Genomic DNA, 21,306 nt, shown 5'->3' with positions numbered 1-21,306 from the left:
TGAAAAAAGCTGTCAGGGAACCTCTGCCAAAGGCAGAGGGAACTCACCGATACCGCGGCGACCGCTCCTCCTGAGTATGTGGCGGTGGACGGGGAGCAGAGAGCAGGAGGTGCCCGATGGAACACGGAAGCCGGAGGAGAAGCAGGGACTGACACAGCGCGCGCCCAAACCAAGAGCTTCCTGCCTGAGATATGACGGCAGGAAGCCAGGAGATGCTAAGCCATGCCCCCGCTAAGCCACGCCCCTGCTAAGCCATGCCCCCGCTAAGCCACGCCCCCGCTAAGCCACACACCCCGACAGAGCCCGCGCTATCAGAGAGCTTCCTGCCTCTATGAAGGCAGGAAGCAAGAAAAGAAAAAGTGTGCGCCTATACAAAAAGCTTCCTGCCTGATACACGGCAGGAAGCTAAGCAATGTGGGGCCACATATAAACATTACTGGCCTCCGTTTCTGCTCCCCCCAGTAAAGGCAGCATCTGCAATAGACAAAAACACACAGGCAGTCACACTTATAGAAACGGCGGCTGCTGCCGCAGCCGTTAAGGCACTCTTATACAAAAGAGCACTTACCCGGCTGAACGCCACAGAGATCCTCAGGGATGTGTGGCGCCGTGGCCCTTTGCTCCCCCCTACGGCGGAACACGTAGGGACCTCCAGATGTGGTGTGCGCCTCTGCCAGGGAGCGCCCTGTATCCCCCGGGGCTGGCAGGCTTCTGTGGGGACCTCCTCAAGGGGTACACAGAGCCGCCAGGGGAGGGTCAGGGGTCTCAGTAGTGCCGAGACCCCCTCAGACCTCTAGACCAGTGATTTTCAAACCAGTGTTTCGCGGCACACTAGTGTGCCGCGACACATGGTCGGGTGTGCCGCGGGGAAAGTTCCCCAAACTATGGTGCCCCCTGTGTTTTTTTTCTTTCCCGGCAATGTGCTCGATGCGCAGTCACGCCGTCTTACAATGTAGGAGACGTGTACAATAACACATACGCAAGCTTTGAACCTCGCGCGACTTAATGACGTCATCGAGGCCGGAGCGTCATCCTGAGAGCGGAGAGACTCTCGCATTTGCCCGCCGCCAAGGTAATGCCCGCCAATAATGCTGACTATATGAGCTTTTGCCTGAGTATATGAACTGTTGGCAGAATACTCAGCATATGAGCTGGTACTTTTAGTACTCCAGCAGTATACTGCATATAACAATGAGAAATGTAAAATGAGAAATACTATAGTCATGAGGCTGGAGTACTACAAGTACCAGCTCATATGCTGAGTATATGAGCTGGCACTTGTACTCTGGCCTCATGGCCATAGTACTTCTCATTGTACCCCTTTATATTGCAGTATATGAGCCACATAATAATCAGCACCATATACTGTGGCGCTGTACAGTGCACATCACCACAGTATATGATGCTGATAATCATGTGCTCATATACGTGGGACTGTATTTATGAGGTTACATGGGATTGAATATATGAGGGGGTTATCCTTTTTTATTTCACTTTTTTAAAATAAATAATTTATTGAAAGGACCTCTGCCAGGCATATTTCACTCGAGGGCTAAAAAAGTAGCTCTTGTGGTGGTAAGAAGCTGATTTAAAACCCCCAAGAGTGAACTCCGTGAGAGTTGTATGTATGGAATAATAAATGATATTGGTACCGTTCTTCAGCAGTCATGTCCTGCTTGAATTGACTCTAGTGGCGTAGCACTTGGCAGCCGGCTCTATTCTACTTATAGAGAAAGCTGAGTGCTACGTCACTAGTGTCAATTCAAGCAGGAAATGCAGACCGTAGTAATATCTGTTATTATCACACACATACAGCTCTCGCGAAGTTCACTCTTGGGGGGTTTAAATCAGCTTCTTGTCACCACGAGAGCTGCTTTTTAAGCCCTCAGGAATGAAATATGCCTAGCAGAGGTCCTTTAAGTGTGGCAGATAATGTAATACTCTTCTATTTTAGTGTGTGGCTGCGCACACTATCTCAGCAGTGATGGAGAAGTATTTAAGAATGGAAAAGGCAAATGCCGAACAGGACCCTGGACACAATTATAACACAAATGAAGGCCCTAGTATGAGAGTTCGACAAAAGAAAAAAGACAAGACGGTGAGCTCAAGGCAATACAGTGAAAGCTATCTTTCATTTGGATTTACTTCCACTGGGGATGCGACAGCACCAACACCACTGTGCTTGGTGTGTGGTGAGAAGCTTTCCAATAGCGCTATGGTGCCAAGCAAACTTAAACGCCATCTCCAAACGAAACACCCTTCCGTTCAAAATAAACCGATGGAGTATTTTGTACGCTTACGTACAAACAATGAGAAAGGGGCAACTTTTTTGAGAAAAAGCACAAAGGTAAATGAGAGAGCCCTCAAAGCTAGCTACCTTGTTGCTGAACTCATAGCTAAATCAAAAAAGTCCCACACTGTGGCAGAAACATTAATACTACCAGCTTGTAAAGCTATTGTAAATGAGATGCTTGGCCCTGAAGCAGCTAAAGAGATAGCTAAAGTGCCTCTCTCTGATAACACAATTGCCAGACGGATTGATGACTTGTCTGCGGACATTGAAACAGTTGTTTTGGAAAAGGTGCACATCAGTAAGAAATTTGCCTTGCAACTTGATGAGTCGATGGATATCAGTGGACATTGTCAGTTGTTGGCCAATGTGCGTTTTGTGGATGGTGAAGCCATTAGAGAAAACTTCCTATTTTGCAAGGCACTGACAGAAAAATCAACAGGAGAGGCAATATTCCAAGTCACATCGGAATATTTTGATAAAAGTGGACTTACATGGGAAAACTGCACAGGTGTCTGCACTGATGGAGCCGCAGCCATGGTCGGGCGCATCAAAGGCTTTGTAAGTAGGGTTAAAGAAAGAAACCCAGATGTTCTTGCTACCCACTGTTTCTTGCACCGTGAGGCCCTCGTTGCAAAGACCTTACCAGCAGATCTAGCTCCTGTGTTGGATGATGTTGTGCGCATAGTGAACTTTGTGAAGACGCGACCTTTGAGATGTCGCTTATTTGCGTCTTTGTGTACAGAAATGGGAGCGGAACATAAAATCTTATTGCTCCACACGGAGGTCAGGTGGCTATCACGCAGCAAAGTGCTGGCCCGTGTGTATGAGTTGCGAGAGGAACTTAAAATATTTCTTACAAATGAGAGGTCCGATTATTCAAAGCTGCTTGCAAGTGATGAGTGGTGTGCAAAGCTGGCATACCTGGCTGATATATTTCAATATCTGAATGAACTAAACACACGGATGCAAGGTCGAAATGAAAACCTGCTTACAAGCACTGATAAAATGAACGGATTCCATTTAAAGGTGCAGCTCTGGCAACAACATGTGCAGGGTGGCAACCTTCAGATGTTCCCACTCACCGAGAAACTGCATGATGACAATACTGCTGCAATGTGCGAAGCAATTGGCAGACATTTGAAAACTCTTGAGGAGAAGTTATCGTTCTATTTCTCTTCAGCCTTCACAGAATGCCTTGACTGGGTTAGGGACCCATACAGCTCATTATCCGTTGCTGGAAAGGACATGACTTTAAAAGAGCAAGAGGAACTCGTTGAACTGAAGCAAGATCGCGGTTTAAAGCTAAAGTTTGCTGATCTTCCTTTGGACAGTTTTTGGTTATCTGTTGCCAAGGAGTTCCCCATTCTGGCCAACAAAGCTATTTTGACATTGCTCCCATTTTCAACCACATATCTATGTGAGCTGGGCTTCTCAAGCTTGACTGCGATAAAAACTAAAAACAGGGAGAAACTGAGAACTGTTGAGGAAGAGCTTCGTGTGTGTCTTTCCACCATTCCTGCCAGGATATCCCTTTTGTGTTTATCGAAACAGGCCCAGGTTTCACACTGAGTGAGTAAAATAAATTTAGAATCTATATTATTAACTATATGTATAATATGACTGTTTTAGTGTCATTTTGTGCTATTTTGGTTGGTGGTGTGCCCCAGGATTTTCTAAGTATAAAAAGTGTGCCGCGGCTCAAAAAAGGTTGAAAATCACTGCTCTAGACCACGGGGGGTCCAGGTCTCGCTGGATATATAAAAAAAAAAAAAACTTTTCTGAGGAGCTGCCAAGGCAGCGACTATCCTCTGAGACCTCAGATAAAAGACTGGAGAACATGGGAGTAGGAGGAGCCTTAAAACTGGAGAGGCAGGTCGCCACTTTTTCTAATCTGAGGCGAACTATCCTATGGGGCTCCGCCTACCCACTAAGTAATGGATTTGTGTCTCCCTTCCTTCCCTTCTGCTGCTGAAATCTCCCCCTTCATAACATTATTACACTTTCTGTCCACCTACTTTTGGACCACCATGTATGTGTATATATATATATATACAGTACAGACCAGAAGTTTGGACACACCTTCTCATTTTAAGATTTTTCTGTATTTTCTTGACTATGAAAATTGTACATTCACACTGAAAGCATCAAGTCTATGAATTAACACATGTGGAATTATATACTTAACAAAAAAGTGTGAAACAACTGAAAATATGTCTTATATTCTAGGTTCTTCAAAGTAGCCACCTTTTGCTTTAATGACTGCTTTGCACACTCTTGGCATTCTCTTGATGAGCTTCAAGAGCTAGTCACCGGAAATGGTCTTCCAACAATCTTGAAGGAGTTCCCAGAGATGCTTAGCGCTTGTTGGCCCTTTTGCCTTCACTCTGCGGTCCAGCTCACCCCAAACCATCTCGATTGGGTTCAGGTCTGGTGACTGTGGAGGCCAGGTCATCTGGCGTAGCACCCCATCACTCTCCTTCTTGGTCAAATAGCCCTTACACAGCCTGGAGGTGTGTTTGGGGTCATTGTCCTGTTGAAAAATAAATGATGGTCCAACTAAACGCAAACCGGATGGAATAGCATGCCGCTGCAAGATGCTGTGGTAGCCATGCTGGTTCAGTATGCCTTCAATTTTGAATAAATCCCCAACAGTGTCACCAGCAAAGCACCCCCACAACATCACACCTCCTCCTCCATGCTTCACGGTGGGAACCAGGCATGTAGAGTCCATCCGTTCACCTTTTGTGCGTCGCACAAAGACACGGTGGTTGGAACCAAAGATCTCAAATTTGGACTCATCAGACCAAAGCACAGATTTCCACTGGTCTAATGTCCATTCCTTGTGTCCAAACAAGTCTCTTCTGCTTGTTGCCTGTCCTTAGCAGTGGTTTCCTATCAGCTATTTTACCATGAAGGCCTGCTGCACAAAGTCTCCTCTTAACAGTTGTTGTAGAGATGTGTCTGCTACTAGAACTCTGTGTGGCATTGACCTGGTCTCTAATCTAAGCTGCTGTTAACCTGCGATTTCTGAGGCTGGTGACTCGGATAAACTTATCCTCAGAAGCAGAGGTGACTCTTGGTCTTCCTTTCCTGGGGCGGTCCTCATGTGAGCCAGTTTCTTTGTAGCGCTTGATGGTTTTTGCAACTGCACTTGGGGACACTTTCAAAGTTTGCCCAATTTTTTGGACTGACTGACCTTCATTTCTTAAAGTAATGATGGCCACTCGTTTTTCTTTACTTAGCTGTTTTTTTCTTGCCATAATACAAATTCTAACAGTCTATTTAGTAGGACTATCAGCTGTGTATCCACCTGACTTCTGGACAACACAACTGATGGTCCCAACCCCACTTATTGTTAGAACTCTCCTGTTAGTTTTTTTCTAGTTTGCTGGTCACATGACCTTTTTTGCCTATTTAATCCTGCTCCGCCCTCCTGGCCTTGCTGGACTTCACTGTAATTTCTACTCTTAAGTTAGCCTGGTGCTTAGTTACCTTTCTCAGTCAGTTTAGCAAGGTCTTCGGACCTTTATGTTCTATGTTGTGTGTTTGTCTTTTACTGCTACAATTTCTGCTACGAGGTGTCCAACTTTATCCCAGTCCCTAGTTCTTGTAGGGATCCCTACCTTGCATCTATAGGTCTTCGTACAGACTAGCCGAGGACTTTAGCGGGTCTGATCGCAGGATCAGGTTCCCCATTACATCGTAGGGATCTAGCTTAGTTCTATTGTAGGGACAGATCTCCTTTCTTTCCTTAGTGCTTGTAGCAGATCATAACAGTAAGTCCAGCCCAAAAATATCTCTAAGGAAAGACTTCCAGTTTCCATCATGGTGTCGGTTCAGGATTTGGCTCAACGCCTGCAGGGACTCTCTCTGGAGGTGGCCGAGCTCCAACAACACGTGAGTGGCTGTTCTGGAGGACATTTTGTGGAGCCAAAGGTACGTTTGCCTGATTTATTTTTTGGTGATCAACAAGAATTTTTTTCCTTTAAAATTGCTTGTTTGTTGTATTTTCGTTTGAGACCCAGATCCTCTGGTGATGAATCACAGCGCATAGGGTTCATAATGTCACTTTTGCGCAAAGAACCTCAGGGATGGGCCTTTTCTCTCCAACCTAGTGATCCATGCTTTAGATCAGTGGATAGTTTTTTTTCTGCTTTGGGTTTGTTGTATGATGATCCTGATCGTGTCTCATCAGCTGAGACTGAATTGAGACGTTTGAGGCAGGGATCAGGTAATGTGGAAAAATATTGTTCTCACTTCCGTCGGTGGTCTGCCCAGGTGGGGTGGAACGATTCAGCTTTGAAAAGTTTGTTTCTTGCGGGGCTAGGTGAAAGGGTTAAGGATTTGCTGATTGCTTATCCCACATCTGGAAACTTGCAGGAGGCAATGCAATTAGCTATACGGGTGGACAGGAGACTGCGTGCAAGGGTTAATGAGAGTAAATCCTCTGCCATATCAGCTCCGAGTCTTGAGAGGGTCTGTACTGACTTTGGAGAGCCGATGGAGATTGGGGCGATGGCACCCCGCTCTCAGGAAAAAGACCGCAGATCTTCTGAAGGTTTGTGCTTTTATTGAGGGAAATCTGACCATTTTATTAAGAACTGTGTGCTTCGTATGAACAAAGAAAAAAAAAAGGTCAGTTAAAACCCGTATTGCCTGTTTAAATTCTAAGGGGGTATTTCTTTCTGCTACTACTGCTGCTCAGGAAGAATTAATTGAATTTCGGATATTTGTGGATTGTGGTTCTACTCTGAATGTGATTGATGGGGGATTCTTGGAAAAACTTAAATTAAAACCCAAACGTTTGTCTTCCCCTATTGCTGTGGTTTCTGTCGATGGCTCCCCCTTGAAGAGTGTTACTCACAAGGTCTGTGAATTTCCCCTCACTATTAATGGTATTCACCAAGAAAATTTGGATTTGGTGGTATTAAATAATTTGCCTTCTCCAGTAATTTTGGGGTTACCCTGGTTAAAATTGCACAATCCTGTACTGGATTGGTCTACCAATGGAATTAAGTCCTGGAGCCCTAAGTGTTATGACAAGTGTTGTAACGGACGTATTGCTGGGGTGGAAAAAGGGGAATTACCTGTACCTATTCAGGATTTTTGGAGAGTTTTTTCTGAGGAGGAGTCACAAATTTTGCCTCCCCATAGAGACTATGATTGTACCATTGAATTTGTCCCTGGAGCGACTCTTCCTAAAAGTCGTTTATTTAATCTTACTATTCCTGAGAGAAAGGCTTTGGAGGAATACATACAGACAAGCTTGGCCGCCGGTCACATTAGGCCTTCCAAGTCTCCTGTGGCTGTTGGATTTTTTTTTGTTAAAAAAAAGGACGGCGGTTTACGTCCTTGTCTGGATTTTCGTGAGATTAATAAAATTACTGTACGCAATCCTTACCCACTGCCATTGATTCCTGATTTGTTTAACCAGTTAGTGGGGGCCAAGTGGTTCTCTAAAATTGATCTCCGGGGGGCATACAATTTGTTGCGCATGAAGGAGGGTGATGAATGGAAGACTGCTTTTAACACTCCTGTGGGTCATTTTGAGAATCTGGTTATGCCTTTTGGTCTTACCAATGCTCCAGCATTTTTTCAGAATCTTATTAATGACATCCTTAGACCTTTGATGGGCAAAAATGTGGTTGTGTATTTGAATGACATTCTGATTTATTCACCGGATCTGGAGTCTCATTGGCGGAGCGTACGTGAGGTATTACAGTTATTAATTGACAATTCGCTTTTTGCTAAGCTGGAGAAATGTGAGTTTGCTGTACAGAGAATTAGTTTTTTGGGCTACATTATCTCCAGCGAGGGCTTTGAGATGGACCCTGTGAAGGTTCTGGCGGTTCAGGAATGGCCTAGGCCTATTGGTTTGAAATCGATACAGAGGTTTTTGGGTTTCGCCAATTATTACAGAAAATTCATTAAAAAATTTTCTATTATTGTCAAACCACTGACCGATCTCACCAGGAAAGGTGCTAATGCGGTTCAGTGGACTACTGAGGCCATTGAAGCTTTTGTGTTTCTAAAGGAGAGGTTCAGCTCTGCTCCCATCCTTATGCAGCCTGATGTGACTAAGCCGTTTTTGGTTGAGGTTGATGCTTCTTCGGTGGGGGTCGGTGCGGTGTTGTCTCAGAAAAACAAGGATGGAGTACATCCCTGTGCTTTTTTTTCAAAAAAATTTTCTGAGACTGAACTTAATTACAATATTGGTAATCGGGAATTGCTGGCGATTAAACTCGCATTTGAACACTGGCGTCATCTCTTGGAAGGTGCTGAATTTCCCATTCAGGTTTTCACTGATCATAAAAATCTGATCTAGCTTGATGCTGCCAAGCGCTTGAATGCCCGTCAGGCTAGGTGGGCACTTTTTTTCTCGCAGTTTAATTTTTTCGTTACTTACATCCCGGGTACCAAGAATGTTAAAGCTGATGCTTTGTCTCGCAGCTTTTCTCCCATGGTCGGTGCTGAGGAGGAGGGGAGCATTTTACAAGAAGGTGTTGTGATTGCTGCATTGGACTCCGTTTTGGAAGATGAGATTCTTAAAGCACAGGAGAATGCCCCATCTAACACTCCCCATGGGAGGTTGTTTGTGCCTAGGACCTTTAGGAGAGATTTGTTTGTTGAGTGTCATGAGTCTCGGTTGGCAGGTCATCCAGGAATTTCTGAGACCAAGAGACTTGTGGGTCGCAGTTTTTGGTGGCCTGGATGGCAGAAGGAAGTCATTAAGTGGGTGCGTCAATGTACGATGTGTGCTAGATCTAAGTCTTCACATATTCCTGCAGCGGGGTTGCTTTGCCCTCTGGAGGTTCCTAGTGCACCTTGGACACATCTGGCTATGGACTTTATTACTGACCTTCCCCCCCTCTGAGGGTTTCACAGTCATCTGGGTGGTCATGGACCGTTTTAGCAAGATGTGTCACTTGGTTCCTTTCATCAAACTGCCCTGCGCTAAGACACTCGCTAAGGCCTTTGTCAAGGAAATTGTCAGACTACATGGCGTTCCTACTGACATTGTTTCGGATAGGGGACCTCAGTTCGTGGCTCATTTTTGGCGTGCTTTTTGTGACAGGTTGGGAGTTCATTTGTCGTTTTCATCCGGATATCATCCTGAGTCTAATGGCCAGACAGAAAGGAAGAATCAGGATGTTGAGCAGTTCTTGCGTTGTTTTGTGGCAGACAATCAGGAGGGGTGGTCTGAGTTTCTGCCACTTGCTGAGTTTGCTCTTAACAACCATACATCCTCTTCTGCTGGTTGTTCGCCTTTTTTTTGTTGTTCTGGGAGACATCCGTCTTTTGGGTCATTCTCCAAATTGGTATCGGCTGTGCCTGAGGAGGAGAGTTTTTCCGGTGATTTGGAGAGAGTTTGGAAGGATGTGCGTGGTAATCTTCAGGAGGCTAACAAAAAATCTAAGAGGTACTTTGATAGGAAACGGCAAGAGGTTTTGTTTGCTATTGGTGACATGGTTTGGTTGTCCTCTAAGAATCTGCGATTGAGGATTCCTTCTAAAAAATTGGGTCCCAAGTTTGTAGGGCCCTTTAAGGTGCTTCAGATAGTTAACCAATCTGCTGTTAGGTTGGAGGTTCCTACCTCCTGGAAGATTAATCCGGTGTTTCATGTTTCTCTGTTGAAAAGAGCTGATGTGTCGGATGGTGACGCCTCTGCCACTGTTCCTCCGGTGGTGGAGGACGGGGAATATGAAATTTCCTGCATCCTAAATTCTAGGCGGTATAGAGGGAGTTTGCAGTATCTCGTCGCTTGGAAGGGTTTCGGACCCGAGGATAACTCATGGGTGAGGGCGGATGATGTTTCTGCTTCCAGACTTGTCAGAGCGTTTCACAGGAGGTTTCCTGATAAGCCGGGGCCTAGGGGATCCAGAGGATCCTCTTAGAAGAGGGGGTACTGTTAGAACTCTCCTGTTAGGTTTTTTCTAGTTTGCTGGTCACATGACCTTTTTTGCCTATTTAATCCTGCTCCGCCCTCCTGGCCTTGCTGGACTTCATTGTAATTTCTACTCTTAAGTTAGCCTGGTGCTTAGTTACCTTTCTCAGTCAGTTTAGCTAGGTCTTCGGACCTTTATGTTCTATGTTCTGTGTTTGTCTTTTACTGCTACAATTTCTGCTAGGAGGTGTCCAACTTTATCCCAGTCCCTAGTTCTTGTAGGGATCCCTTGCATCTATAGGTCTTCGTACAGACTAGCCGAGGACTTTAGCGGGTCTGATCGCAGGATCAGGAGGTTCCCCGTTACATCGTAGGGATCTAGCTTAGTTCTATTGTATGGACAGATCTCCTTTCTTTCCTTAGTGCTTGTAGCAGATCATAACATTTATAAGGCAAGAAATCCCACTTATTAAACCTGACAGGGCACACCTGTGAAGTGAAAACCATTTCCGGTGACTACCACTTGAAGCTCATCAAGAGAATGCCAAGAGTGTACAAAGCAGTCATCAAAGCAAAAGGTGGCTACTTTGAAGAACCTAGAATATAAGACATATTTTCAGTTGTTTCACACTTTTTTGTTAAGTATATAATTCCACATGTGTTAATTCATAGTTTTGATGCCTTCAGTGTGAATGTACAATTTTCATAGTCATGAAAATACAGAAAAATCTTTAAATGAGAAGGTGTGTCCAAACTTTTAGTCTGTACTGTATATACTTTTTTTTTTTTCTTCTACACATCGGAGAACAGGCTAGGTCATCAATATAAGATTGGTGGGGGACAGAGACCCAGCTCCCCCATTGATCAGCTGTTATAGAAGTCTATATTGAAAAAAAAAAAAAGGGAATCAAAAACAGTTCTGCAGCATTTATAAACGCGCAGTGGGCATGATTTACATGAAATCACATACACTTTGTTTGGACTGTTAAACACAGCTGACATGGCCCTATTGTTAAATGAATCCTTCATTACTGCATCCATAAATCCAGGTCATTAACCTCACTTTATACCATAAATAAGGGATCCCCAAGCTCTGGCTCGAGGACCCATGACGTGTGGCTCCCAGCTGTCGGCCACCTTAGTGCATTAGCACCATGTCTAGCGAATAACTATGAAGAGCAGGTCTCTAGATGGTGACTTTAGTGAGTAGCCCTCACAGAAGAGCAGATCTAGATGTGCATATACTGGCCTTGGGGTTGGAGAGATTAAAGGGGTTGTCCAGTTCAAAATGATAAGTCTGCAGTCACTGTGTGAATGCAGATTTATGAATCCCCTTAGTGTGCGCACTGTGCGCTGTGAGGATACGCCAGTTTCTGAGCCGGGACTGGTGGGTACGTACGTGTTATAAATACTAACATCCAGAACCAAACTAGCGCTGCCTCGCTCCATACACTTGTATTGAGTGAGGCCACGTCCCATCTAGTGATGCAGCCGTCCAGTGTACGGAGCGAGGCTGTGCCCACTGGACGGGCTCTGGCCGGAGTATGTATAACACATATGTACCTGCTGGTCCCAGCTCAGAAACCGGCGAATGCCCGCACAGCACAGTGTTTGCACTGGGGGGATTCATAAGACTGCAGACTTATCATTTTGGACCAGACAACCCCTTTAATTAAAGGAGTTGTCCACTACTTTCACATTGATGCGCATCAATGTATGATCGGCCAGGTTTCCACCCCCGGCACCCCCACCGATCAGTTGTTATCGGTGCCGGCGGCGACTGCAAGTCCTTACCTGTGGTGCTTGGCTATCAAGTTGTAGTGGCCGGTATTTGTTAATGCACATCCATCTCCTATTCAATTCAATGGGAGGCGGATGATAAGTACCCCGCGGCGCCCACTACAGATGGATGGCCAAACACTGCAGGTAAATACTTCCGGCCGGCGGCCGCTGGCACCGATAACAGCTGATTGGCGGGGTGCCAGGTGTTGGACCCCGGCCGATCATACATAGATGTGCTATCCTGCGGATGGGGCATCAATGTGAAAGTAGTGGACAACTCCTTTAAGTGCTAGACTGCACACAGGATGATTTAGGATGATATACAGAATAAGGGTAAGGTGGGATCCCTTGGATGTAAGTATACGTCGTCAGTGTTATTTCTGTGGGGAAGCTGTAGCTGTCATTATGCCGATAATGGGGGCTCTTTGTATCACTACTGTGAGGGTGGCGGGAGCAGGATGTTACTACTTGGGGATAAGGGTCACTGGATGTGGCTCACGACCATCTCTCAGAGCCGAATGTGGCTCTCAAGGTAATGACTTCTGCCATAAATCAACACTACCTTGATGAACTTTTGACTTTATTAAACTTGTCATTGTATTTAATTGTCACCACTTCCTTTCTTTTGCATCAATTTTGATTCATTCTGCATAGCTTTGGTGAACATTTTGTACTTCTTGATTTTTCCTTGTTTATAATCTTTCTACAAACATTTTCTCACATACGTTAAACATATATTTCGTTTTCATTTTTCTCAACAACATATAATTGTAGATCTCCTTTTCACAGCAAACCGTAGCCGAGAAGCTGTACTAGTAGTAATGGGTGTTGTAGTGGAGGTTAGATAGCCAAGATTAATTAATATTAGGTACATTAGTGGTGTACAACAGCAGAAACTGAAAGATCAATTGCCATTGCAGAGTTCCTCTATAGTGCCACAGTAAACATTGGTATATTTTGGTGCGGTGATACCTTTGGCAGTACTAAAAACTGCCTCTGCCTCTGGAGTAGCTGGATGACAAATTAGGCATATTCTGGTCTGTGCACTAAATTTGCTCTTGTAGTGAAGGTACAATAGGAGAAGTATCCAGAGGTTTTGGAGGGAAGTAACTTAAAGGGGTTGTCCACTACTAGGACAACTCTTTCTTGATCAAAATGTTTGGCCCTGATAAAATAAAAAATCCTATACTCACCTCCCATGCCAGCTCCGTTCCAGCGGTGTTGGCACTCGCGGTCCCGGCGCTGTGGTGCGGTGGAATGACACTTGGTGCTGGCTTCACTGTCCCCGCCTCCTGTTGAAATGAACATGAAGAGGAAGCCTGGGATCAGCTGCAGCCCGGACTTCTTCTTCATGTTTGATTTGTCTGAAGGCGGAGACAGTGACGCCAGCGCTGATTGGACGCCGGACACCACGTGTCATTCCACTGCATCACAGCCCCGGGATCGCGAGTGCCGACACCGCTGGAATGGAACAGGCATGGGAGGAGAGTATAGGCTTTTTTTTATTTTATCAGGGCCGAACATCTAGTTGAAGCAGGGGTTGTCCTAGTAGTGGACAACCCTTTGAGCTACTTTATGTGACTGCAGACTTGTGAATTCTCCCATAGTGCGCACTGCGTCGGAAGCGGGTGGTCATATGACCGTAGGTATGCATAACCCGGCCACATTCCGACTGGACTGTTTTCGGCCTCACTCAATACATTTGCATTGACCGAGGTTTCGCCCATCTAGTCGTTATGTGACCAAGAGTATGCATATCGCATACATGCAGTCACATGACTGCCAGTTCCCAGCATCGGTACCGGAGAATCCTAACAGCAAGCAGTGCGTGGATGTGAGAATTCAGAAATCCGCAGTCACATAAAATGACTGCAGACTTGTAGCTTAAGACAGGTCACACGCAGGCTAATGCATTTTTTTGACAATGCATTTCCACTGATGCTCCTCCCCATCCTCCTCCCCATCCTCCTCACTCGGGCTTTCATGTCTTTGCTATTTTGCGATCCAGACAAACAAATATTTTCAAATTAATGTAGGTTTCAGGTAAGAATCTCTGAACAGTGCCAAATACATGCTCAATGTTTTTCGCTCTGGAGATCACACACAATCAGACCTTATAAAGTGTCTGACAGAATAGAAAACAATTTTGACTCAATGTTAAAGGTAAACTATCAGCAGGATTTCACCCCCTGAAACTACTTATAGGAGCATGTAGCCATTTAAAAGAGAAGTCCAGCAATACCTTTACCTATACAGTTGGTCACTTCATTACAGAGAAATCGGCATTTGAATTAATATGCAAATGAGGCTGAAGGATTATGGTAGATCTGAAGCCTCTGCCACCCCAGCTATATCCCCATCCAGCGCCGCCTCTTACTGCTTGACTGACAGCCTCTATACTGATTGACTGCAGGCAAAGGAGCCAATAGAGTTGGAGTGACAGAGGCATCAGATCTACAAATAGCTCTTCAGCCTCATTTGCTTATCAATTTAAAGGTATTACTGGACTTGTCTTCGAAAGAGCTACATGTGCATATAAATAGTTTGGGGGTGGAATCCTGCTGGCAGATTCCCTTTAAACATGTGCATATTCTGCTATTTATAACACTTAGCCCACTAGGGCTATGCATATTATGTAGGTTGTCAGTCATGCTGCAATGTAGCTCAGACATCTCTTATTTCCATACATATAGTATATAGATATTTGGGACAATTACCTGATTACCATGTAGATCTAACACATCAAGACTTTTAAGGTTTTCCAGGTTTGAGATTTTCTGTATTCTATGAGAGAGTAAAACAAGAAAATGATAACATATTTTTCATGCATGAACTAGTTTGGTCATACATTTTTTCCAGTTTAAGAAGTATAGCAACTAGCAATGCAAACAGAATTACCCGGTATTAATATACAAGTTTCCATGGATTATAATCTGCAGATCTGTGCAGGGTTCATCACTAATGCTCCGTAATCCTGGCTTGTGTAGTGAATGCAAAGAATGGACCCATCATGTCTTCAGTACAGTAATGCAATATACTATAACACATACACAATGAGGGGGAATTATTCAAGGGGTTGTCCACCATTTGGGGTCATATTATTTTTCTAGCTTGGATTCATATAATTGGCGCTAAAAATCATTTTTTTGCAATTGGGTCCAACAGGGAGTTTGTAACTCTCATCTGTCTTTCGGAGCTCCTGTCAGAAGATTTATGACCACAGACTACATCAAAGTTGAATTTGCAGGGAAAAAAGGAGCCTGTGAAAGCAAAATGGTGTGAAAGTTTTAGTGAAACCCTATTGTAATAATGATTTTTAACCCCAAATATATCAATACATGAATTTAAAGAGTAACCTTCATTTTCAGTTTTAGTTTACAAATCAGTAGTACACATAAAGCAAAACTGCCTATTTCTAGAAGAGATATCCACATCTTTGTCCACCAGGACTGATTATTCATTTTCAAAATTGTTAATTCCTGGATAAAATCTGTATTCAGTGAAGACAAATTGTTACATTACTGAGATAGGAGATGGCAGCTAGTGCTCATAAGATTCTATGGAGAGGGGAGGAGCTCTGCCTCTAGCTCCTCCCCTCTCCATTGAATCTTATCAGCACCAAATGCCATATCCTCTCTTAGTAATGTAACAATCTGTCTTCACTGAATACAGATTTTACTCAGGAATTAAGAATTTGGAAAATGAATAATTAGTCCTGATGGACAAAGATGTGGATTTCTTTTATAAGATATATTACAAATTTGCCTTTTTTTCATGTGTACTATTGACTTATGAACTAAAAATTAAAATGACGGCGGCTCTTTAAAAAAAAAAGCAAAAACAGAACTTAAAGTAAATTTTCACCAGAAATGGACAACTCCTTTAAGCTAAATGTGCCAGAATTCTTGTACAATCAGTTAAAAAAAAAAAAAAAAAAAAAAACTTACGGCAATGATTCATTATTTGCAGTTTTTTTCAACTATTTTTTTAATCTTGTTTTTTTTTTTTCTTTTTTTTTTTAAAGAGGTTTGAGTAATCTGGTGCAAATGCAAAGCTATTTTTCTTCTCTCGCTTTTGCTTTATTTTGACCTTTTTTGAGTAAAAAGTATCATTACTTCATAACACACAGCATTGTAAAGCTTATTGAGTCTTCAGCTGTGCAAAAAAACAAAAAAGAAAAGCTTAGATGTTGTGCTCCACTAGTACTGCAGTACAATTGAGAGAAAAAAAAATATTGTGACTTTTTAAGAATGATGAAGTAGCAAAAGCCATCTGAACAATGAAAACCCGGGGGCAGATTGTCGAGCACACCTAAAATATGAATAGGACTGGAAAAAAAAACTACTGTAAAAACGGCAGACACCCCATAACGAATTTAGCACAAACATAACATAAAAATGTCTAAAAATGAAGCGCCCGCTTCATCATTTGCTTTTTTCTTTAAGTCACTTTTATTTGTTCTTGTGGTATTTATTGCCTTTCTTCTTACCAAATTCTTCAAAATGGTGTCAGCGGGTTCCTGAATTTTGCAGAGTCAAAAAGGCTCTTTATTTTGTCTTACATTTATCTGCCTTTTATCTTAAGTTCCCATGATGAGTTTTTGGCGAGATTTTGACACTGGGTATTTTCGCTCTGAAAAAAAGGCAGCATCTTACACTCCCAGAAAAGTGGATGGGATTTATAGAAATCTCATGCCTACTGTGCTTTTTATTTTTTTTAAAGTGGTGTAAAATGACTTGCGGTGCGTATTTAAAATTCGCAACATATCAATTTATCCTGCGAGTACGCTGAGCTTTATGTGCGGATTTTCCCCATAGAATTGCATTAAGCAGGTAAAAACGCATGTGTATTTTAGTGCATTTCTGCTGCTATTTTGTCACAGCCAAATACCAGGAAGTATCAAAAACAAAGCAGCTTAATTTAAATCACAATATACCAAAAGTAGACAAAAACCGCAACGTCAAAAATGCGATTAAAATGCATGTAAAAAACAAATTAAAAAACTCCAATGAAAAAAAACACAAAGTAACCTACCATAATTTAAGGAAACCAGTTATGTAAAAAAAACGCTATTAACCTGCAGATATGGGGTTGATTTGCAGGTTAATAGCATTCTGACACCATGCGGCTCCTGCACTGAGAGTCCCCAGCACTGACTGACAGCCAGCTTTAATACTGAGCTGGCTGTCAGTCAGTGCCGGGACTCAGTTACAGCCGCCACTCTCTATACACAGAGTGGTGCCTGAAACCATTCTGGCGCCACTCCTGTGACTGAAAGAGTGAGCCTGCCGGGAGGAATAAAGTTCATTTCCTCCTGGCATAGCGGCTCTCAGTGCCAGCGCCACACTATGTCAGAACGCTATTAACCTGCAGATTAACTCCATCTGCAGTCTAATAAGAGTTATTTTACATGACAGGTCCCAGTTTCGCTAACAGGTGCAGAAATCATAACCTCACCAAATATTAATCATGCGAATGTAGTCTCAAAGCAAAAAGTGGCATGATCTGTTAAAAGTTTGCTCACAACTGCAACATTTGTGCTAAAATTTCAGGTATATCAAAAAAAAAAGTGAAAAAAAAACCAGCAAAACACTCTTTGGAGGGAATGGACTATATTTGCGCCAAAAATATGAATTGGCTACAAATATCTGGATTACAAAAAAATATGAGTAGACTTCAAAATAAAGCGCAACATAATGGAATATGGCACTAAACAAAAAAAAAACAGCCTTAAAAACAGGAAAAACTAGGCAAAAATTTGTCACATATGCAATAATGAACTGGCCTAAGGGGTCCGATTCATCCTTCGATTAGACTTTTTCTTAACCCCTTCACCCCCGAAGCTTTCACCTTCCTGACCAGGAAAAATGTTTCAACATATCCCAGTAATTCTGAGACAGTTTTTTCGTGACACATTGTACTTTTTGTTAGTGGTAAATTTAGGTTGATATTTTTTTGTGCTCCGCTTCTCATTAAGCCATTTATTTACTTTTTTATGGAGCAAAATTGATGAGCAGGGGTTGTCAGACCCCTGTCCCGACCAGAAGCAGCTCAACCCACACTTTGTCGGAACTGGGTCACAATTTTTGTGCAAACTTGCAGTTGCTCAAAAATTTGAGAGCTTTCGAAAGCACGTTGCGGCAGAAAAATGGCGAAAAAGCTTTAATGAATCCCCTACGTATTTAAATAAGACTTGTACAAGCATAAAGATGTCTGACAATGGACATCCATGCTCTGACCATACAGACATATAGCTGTCTTTCTCCCAACCAGTTTTATAATAGCTGCCTATATCCAGCTGCAGTTGGCTCCCCATAGTAGTGACTGCATACATATACAATAATTAATCAGGAAAACAGAGCACAGACGGAAAAAAACATTCATTTAATGGTTTATGTAATGCAATTCCTTGTAGTCAAAGTATATATAAAGGCAATGGTCGCTCTCCTTCCGATCTGTGCAAGTAAATTATTGTAAGCACATACCTGTTTTTTCCAAGCATGAGCACACGTAATGATCTCAGAGAGGAAAGGCCGCTTATTTCATCGATCTGGTTATCGTACAGATCTATGAATATTAAACGTTGAAGGCTTGAAAGATTCTGCATTCTTGTAATAGAGTTATGCTGTAGATATAACAGCCGGAGCTGTTCTTCACCTTCTATTATAGGTAAGGCTGTGAAGTTTTGCCTTTAAAAAAAAAGAAATAATGGCTAGAAAATAGAGATAATAGTTGTAAGAAAATAAAAATTAATTTTTACTATTAATTCCAACAATGCCACTCCATTACCCCTTATGGAGTGCACTAATAAGCAACCTTTAGGCCAAGTTTATATGATACAATGCTTTACTGTATTTGTTGTGGATGGGGTTTTTTTATGTAGTTTTACAAAACTATGCATACACTGGCTCATCTTTACAGCTTTTATCCAGATTTGTCATGGATTTTACCAATTGCAATCAATAACCATCAATAGTAAATTTCATATAAAAAGGTTTTCCTTTGAAAAATGTATCACGTATCGGCAAGATGGGTGTACCTCTAATCATTAGAAGATAGATCCAGAGTTCCCCATTGCCCACCACCACCAGTACAACCATGGTGAAGAGGAGCTTGAATAGACAACCAAGCACAGAGCTCACCATTGTAAAAAGCTGAATGCTAGGGATAAATGCACACATGGCATGTGTGGTGCCAAACATGGCCTGCTCGCTGCACACGTGACTTGGGTGAGATTGTATAGGGGTACTCAGCCACTCACCTGTCGCAATAGGCCAACAACCAGCTAAGTGAACCCCACAGCCAGCCCACACATCCACACGACAATTCCTGATGCCACCACGTGCCATTTTGCTAGGCCAGCAAGACACCTACCCTGGGTAACACTAATACACCAAGCTTTCCAGAGCCAAACACAGCTTAGCTATACTTTCCATCTTCGAAGTGGTGGGTACGATTAGAGCAGCAAGGAACAAACATATTACATTTTAGATTTAATATACAAAAGGTGCAGTGACAAAAAGATTAAACGATACAAAGGTAAGACAGCAGAAAAATAACAGATAAATAAAGAAAGCGCTAACTGATTAGATCGGTGAGAGATTCTTACGAAAGATGAAGAAATGAGCGTTAAAGTGATTGTCCACTACTCTACTTAGTGGCAAAGTTTTCCTACCAGAAACTGGTTGTTTTTCTTTGTGGAACATTTCTATAGCATGTGTATGACATTTGTTAAACCTCATGCGCTTGCCTGATACCAAAATCTGCTGTTGATCTTACCTGGTAAAATCCACAGCAAATCAGACCCATGTGAATTCACCTTAAGATTAAATGCACACTTGGCAAAATTTCTAATACACTTTTTTGAAGCAAATTTGTCAACAAATTAGCTGCATTTACACTGAATGATTATTGTAAACCAGTGGTCTAAAAGAGGTTGTCCACTACTCAGATAAGACCTTCTCAACGGCTGGAACCGCGCTGGCACCGGAGGTGAATATAGGTGTTACTATTTAACTGGGGGGAAATAGGGGGATCGAGAAGCGGTTGTCCGAGTAGTGGACAACCCCTTTAAGAACAATCGTTCACAATAATCATATAGTAGAAATGCAGCTTAATTTACAAAACGACTTGCAGTTAATTTGCTGAAAAAAATGCATTTGAAATTTTGCCCAGTGTGCTTTAAGCTTTAAAGGTAAATTCACATGGGTCTGATTTGCTGTGGATTTTACCGGCAGATTTGCACAAGTATGATCAATAGCATATTTTGATATCAGGCAAATAGATGAGATTTAATAAATGTCATACACATGCTGCAGACATGTTCCACAAAGAAAAACAAACAGTTTTGGGTAGGAAAACCTTGCCAGTAATATTAGATAACGAGACATAAACATAGAGCAGCATTACCCTAATAGATACTGTTCAGAGTATGGAGCTTATATAAGGTCTGAAAATGACTGAAAACAGCTGATTTGAGAATAATTTATTAGCCAAAATTTCACGAACCTCTACCCCACTGTAAGGCTATGTTCACACATCATGTTTTTTGCTGCAGATTTTTAGCTGCCTTTTGCAGTACCAGCAAAGTCTATGAGAAACTAGAATTTTCTGTTTACACATCATGGTTTTTTGTTGTTGCGTATTTTGTGACTTACAGCCTTTTTAGGAAAATATAGCATGTCACTTCTATCAGCGTTTTTTCACCCATAGGAAGTAATGGGTAGTGAAAAACGCTGTGTTTTTAGTGAAAATAAGCAAGTACAACAGTATGTGAAGCACATTTATTCTTGTGATTTTACCATCTCGTCTTGGTCACTAAGATGGTAGTTTGTATAATAAGTATTTAATTAAATCAGTGATGTGTACATTGTAAACATTGGCTGAGCTATGTGTGAGATTGAACAATACCTGTGGCCCATGGAGGTGTGAAATTGAACAATGCCTGTGCAACTGAATGGCAGACCCCATAGTGTAAAAGTAAATAGTGTCATACACACTGGCAGTGCATTGCCAGTTAAATTATTCCTGAACAATTCACCTCCGCCACTGTTATGCCAAAACCAGAATGAGATTGTTTTTTCACTGAACTTTATGTACATGCATAAAAGAGACAAAGCATGAACAAGAGACCCAATTCTGCAAGAAAGCGCAACAAAAACGCAACAAAAAAAGCATAAAAAAGCAGCAAAACCTGCGTTTTTGACGTAGCTTCTTTCCTGCCAAAGATCAGGTTCTGTTGCAGATTTGTGACACAAAAAAAAACATGATGTGTGAACATAGTCCAAGGTCTCATATGGACTATTGTAACCAATGACATTATTAGCTTGCTCAGCCATTGCTTGTC

The 21,306-nt window shown here is 42.5% G+C and overlaps 1 protein-coding gene across 2 annotated transcripts in view; it reads right to left on the bottom strand.

The window, feature by feature from the left end:
* LRRC49 (leucine rich repeat containing 49) overlaps positions 1–21,306 on the bottom strand; it is a 208,775-nt gene that overhangs the window by 131,007 nt on the left and 56,462 nt on the right. For both annotated transcript variants that reach the window (XM_073650816.1, XM_073650817.1), the window contains 2 exons: positions 18,446–18,649; positions 14,678–14,744 (listed from right to left, as the gene is read on the bottom strand). In XM_073650816.1, coding sequence (XP_073506917.1) covers positions 14,678–14,744; positions 18,446–18,649 — 271 coding nt within the window. The remainder of the gene's footprint in view (positions 1–14,677; positions 14,745–18,445; positions 18,650–21,306) is intronic.

This window comes from Phyllobates terribilis, unplaced genomic scaffold (genome assembly GCF_046119375.1).
Source record: "Phyllobates terribilis strain yellow unplaced genomic scaffold, ASM4611937v1 Scaffold_11__3_contigs__length_659146591, whole genome shotgun sequence".
NCBI lineage: Eukaryota > Metazoa > Chordata > Amphibia > Anura > Dendrobatidae > Phyllobates > Phyllobates terribilis.
Note: the sequence above shows the minus strand (reverse complement) of the source record. Positions and strands in the feature narration are given on the sequence as shown.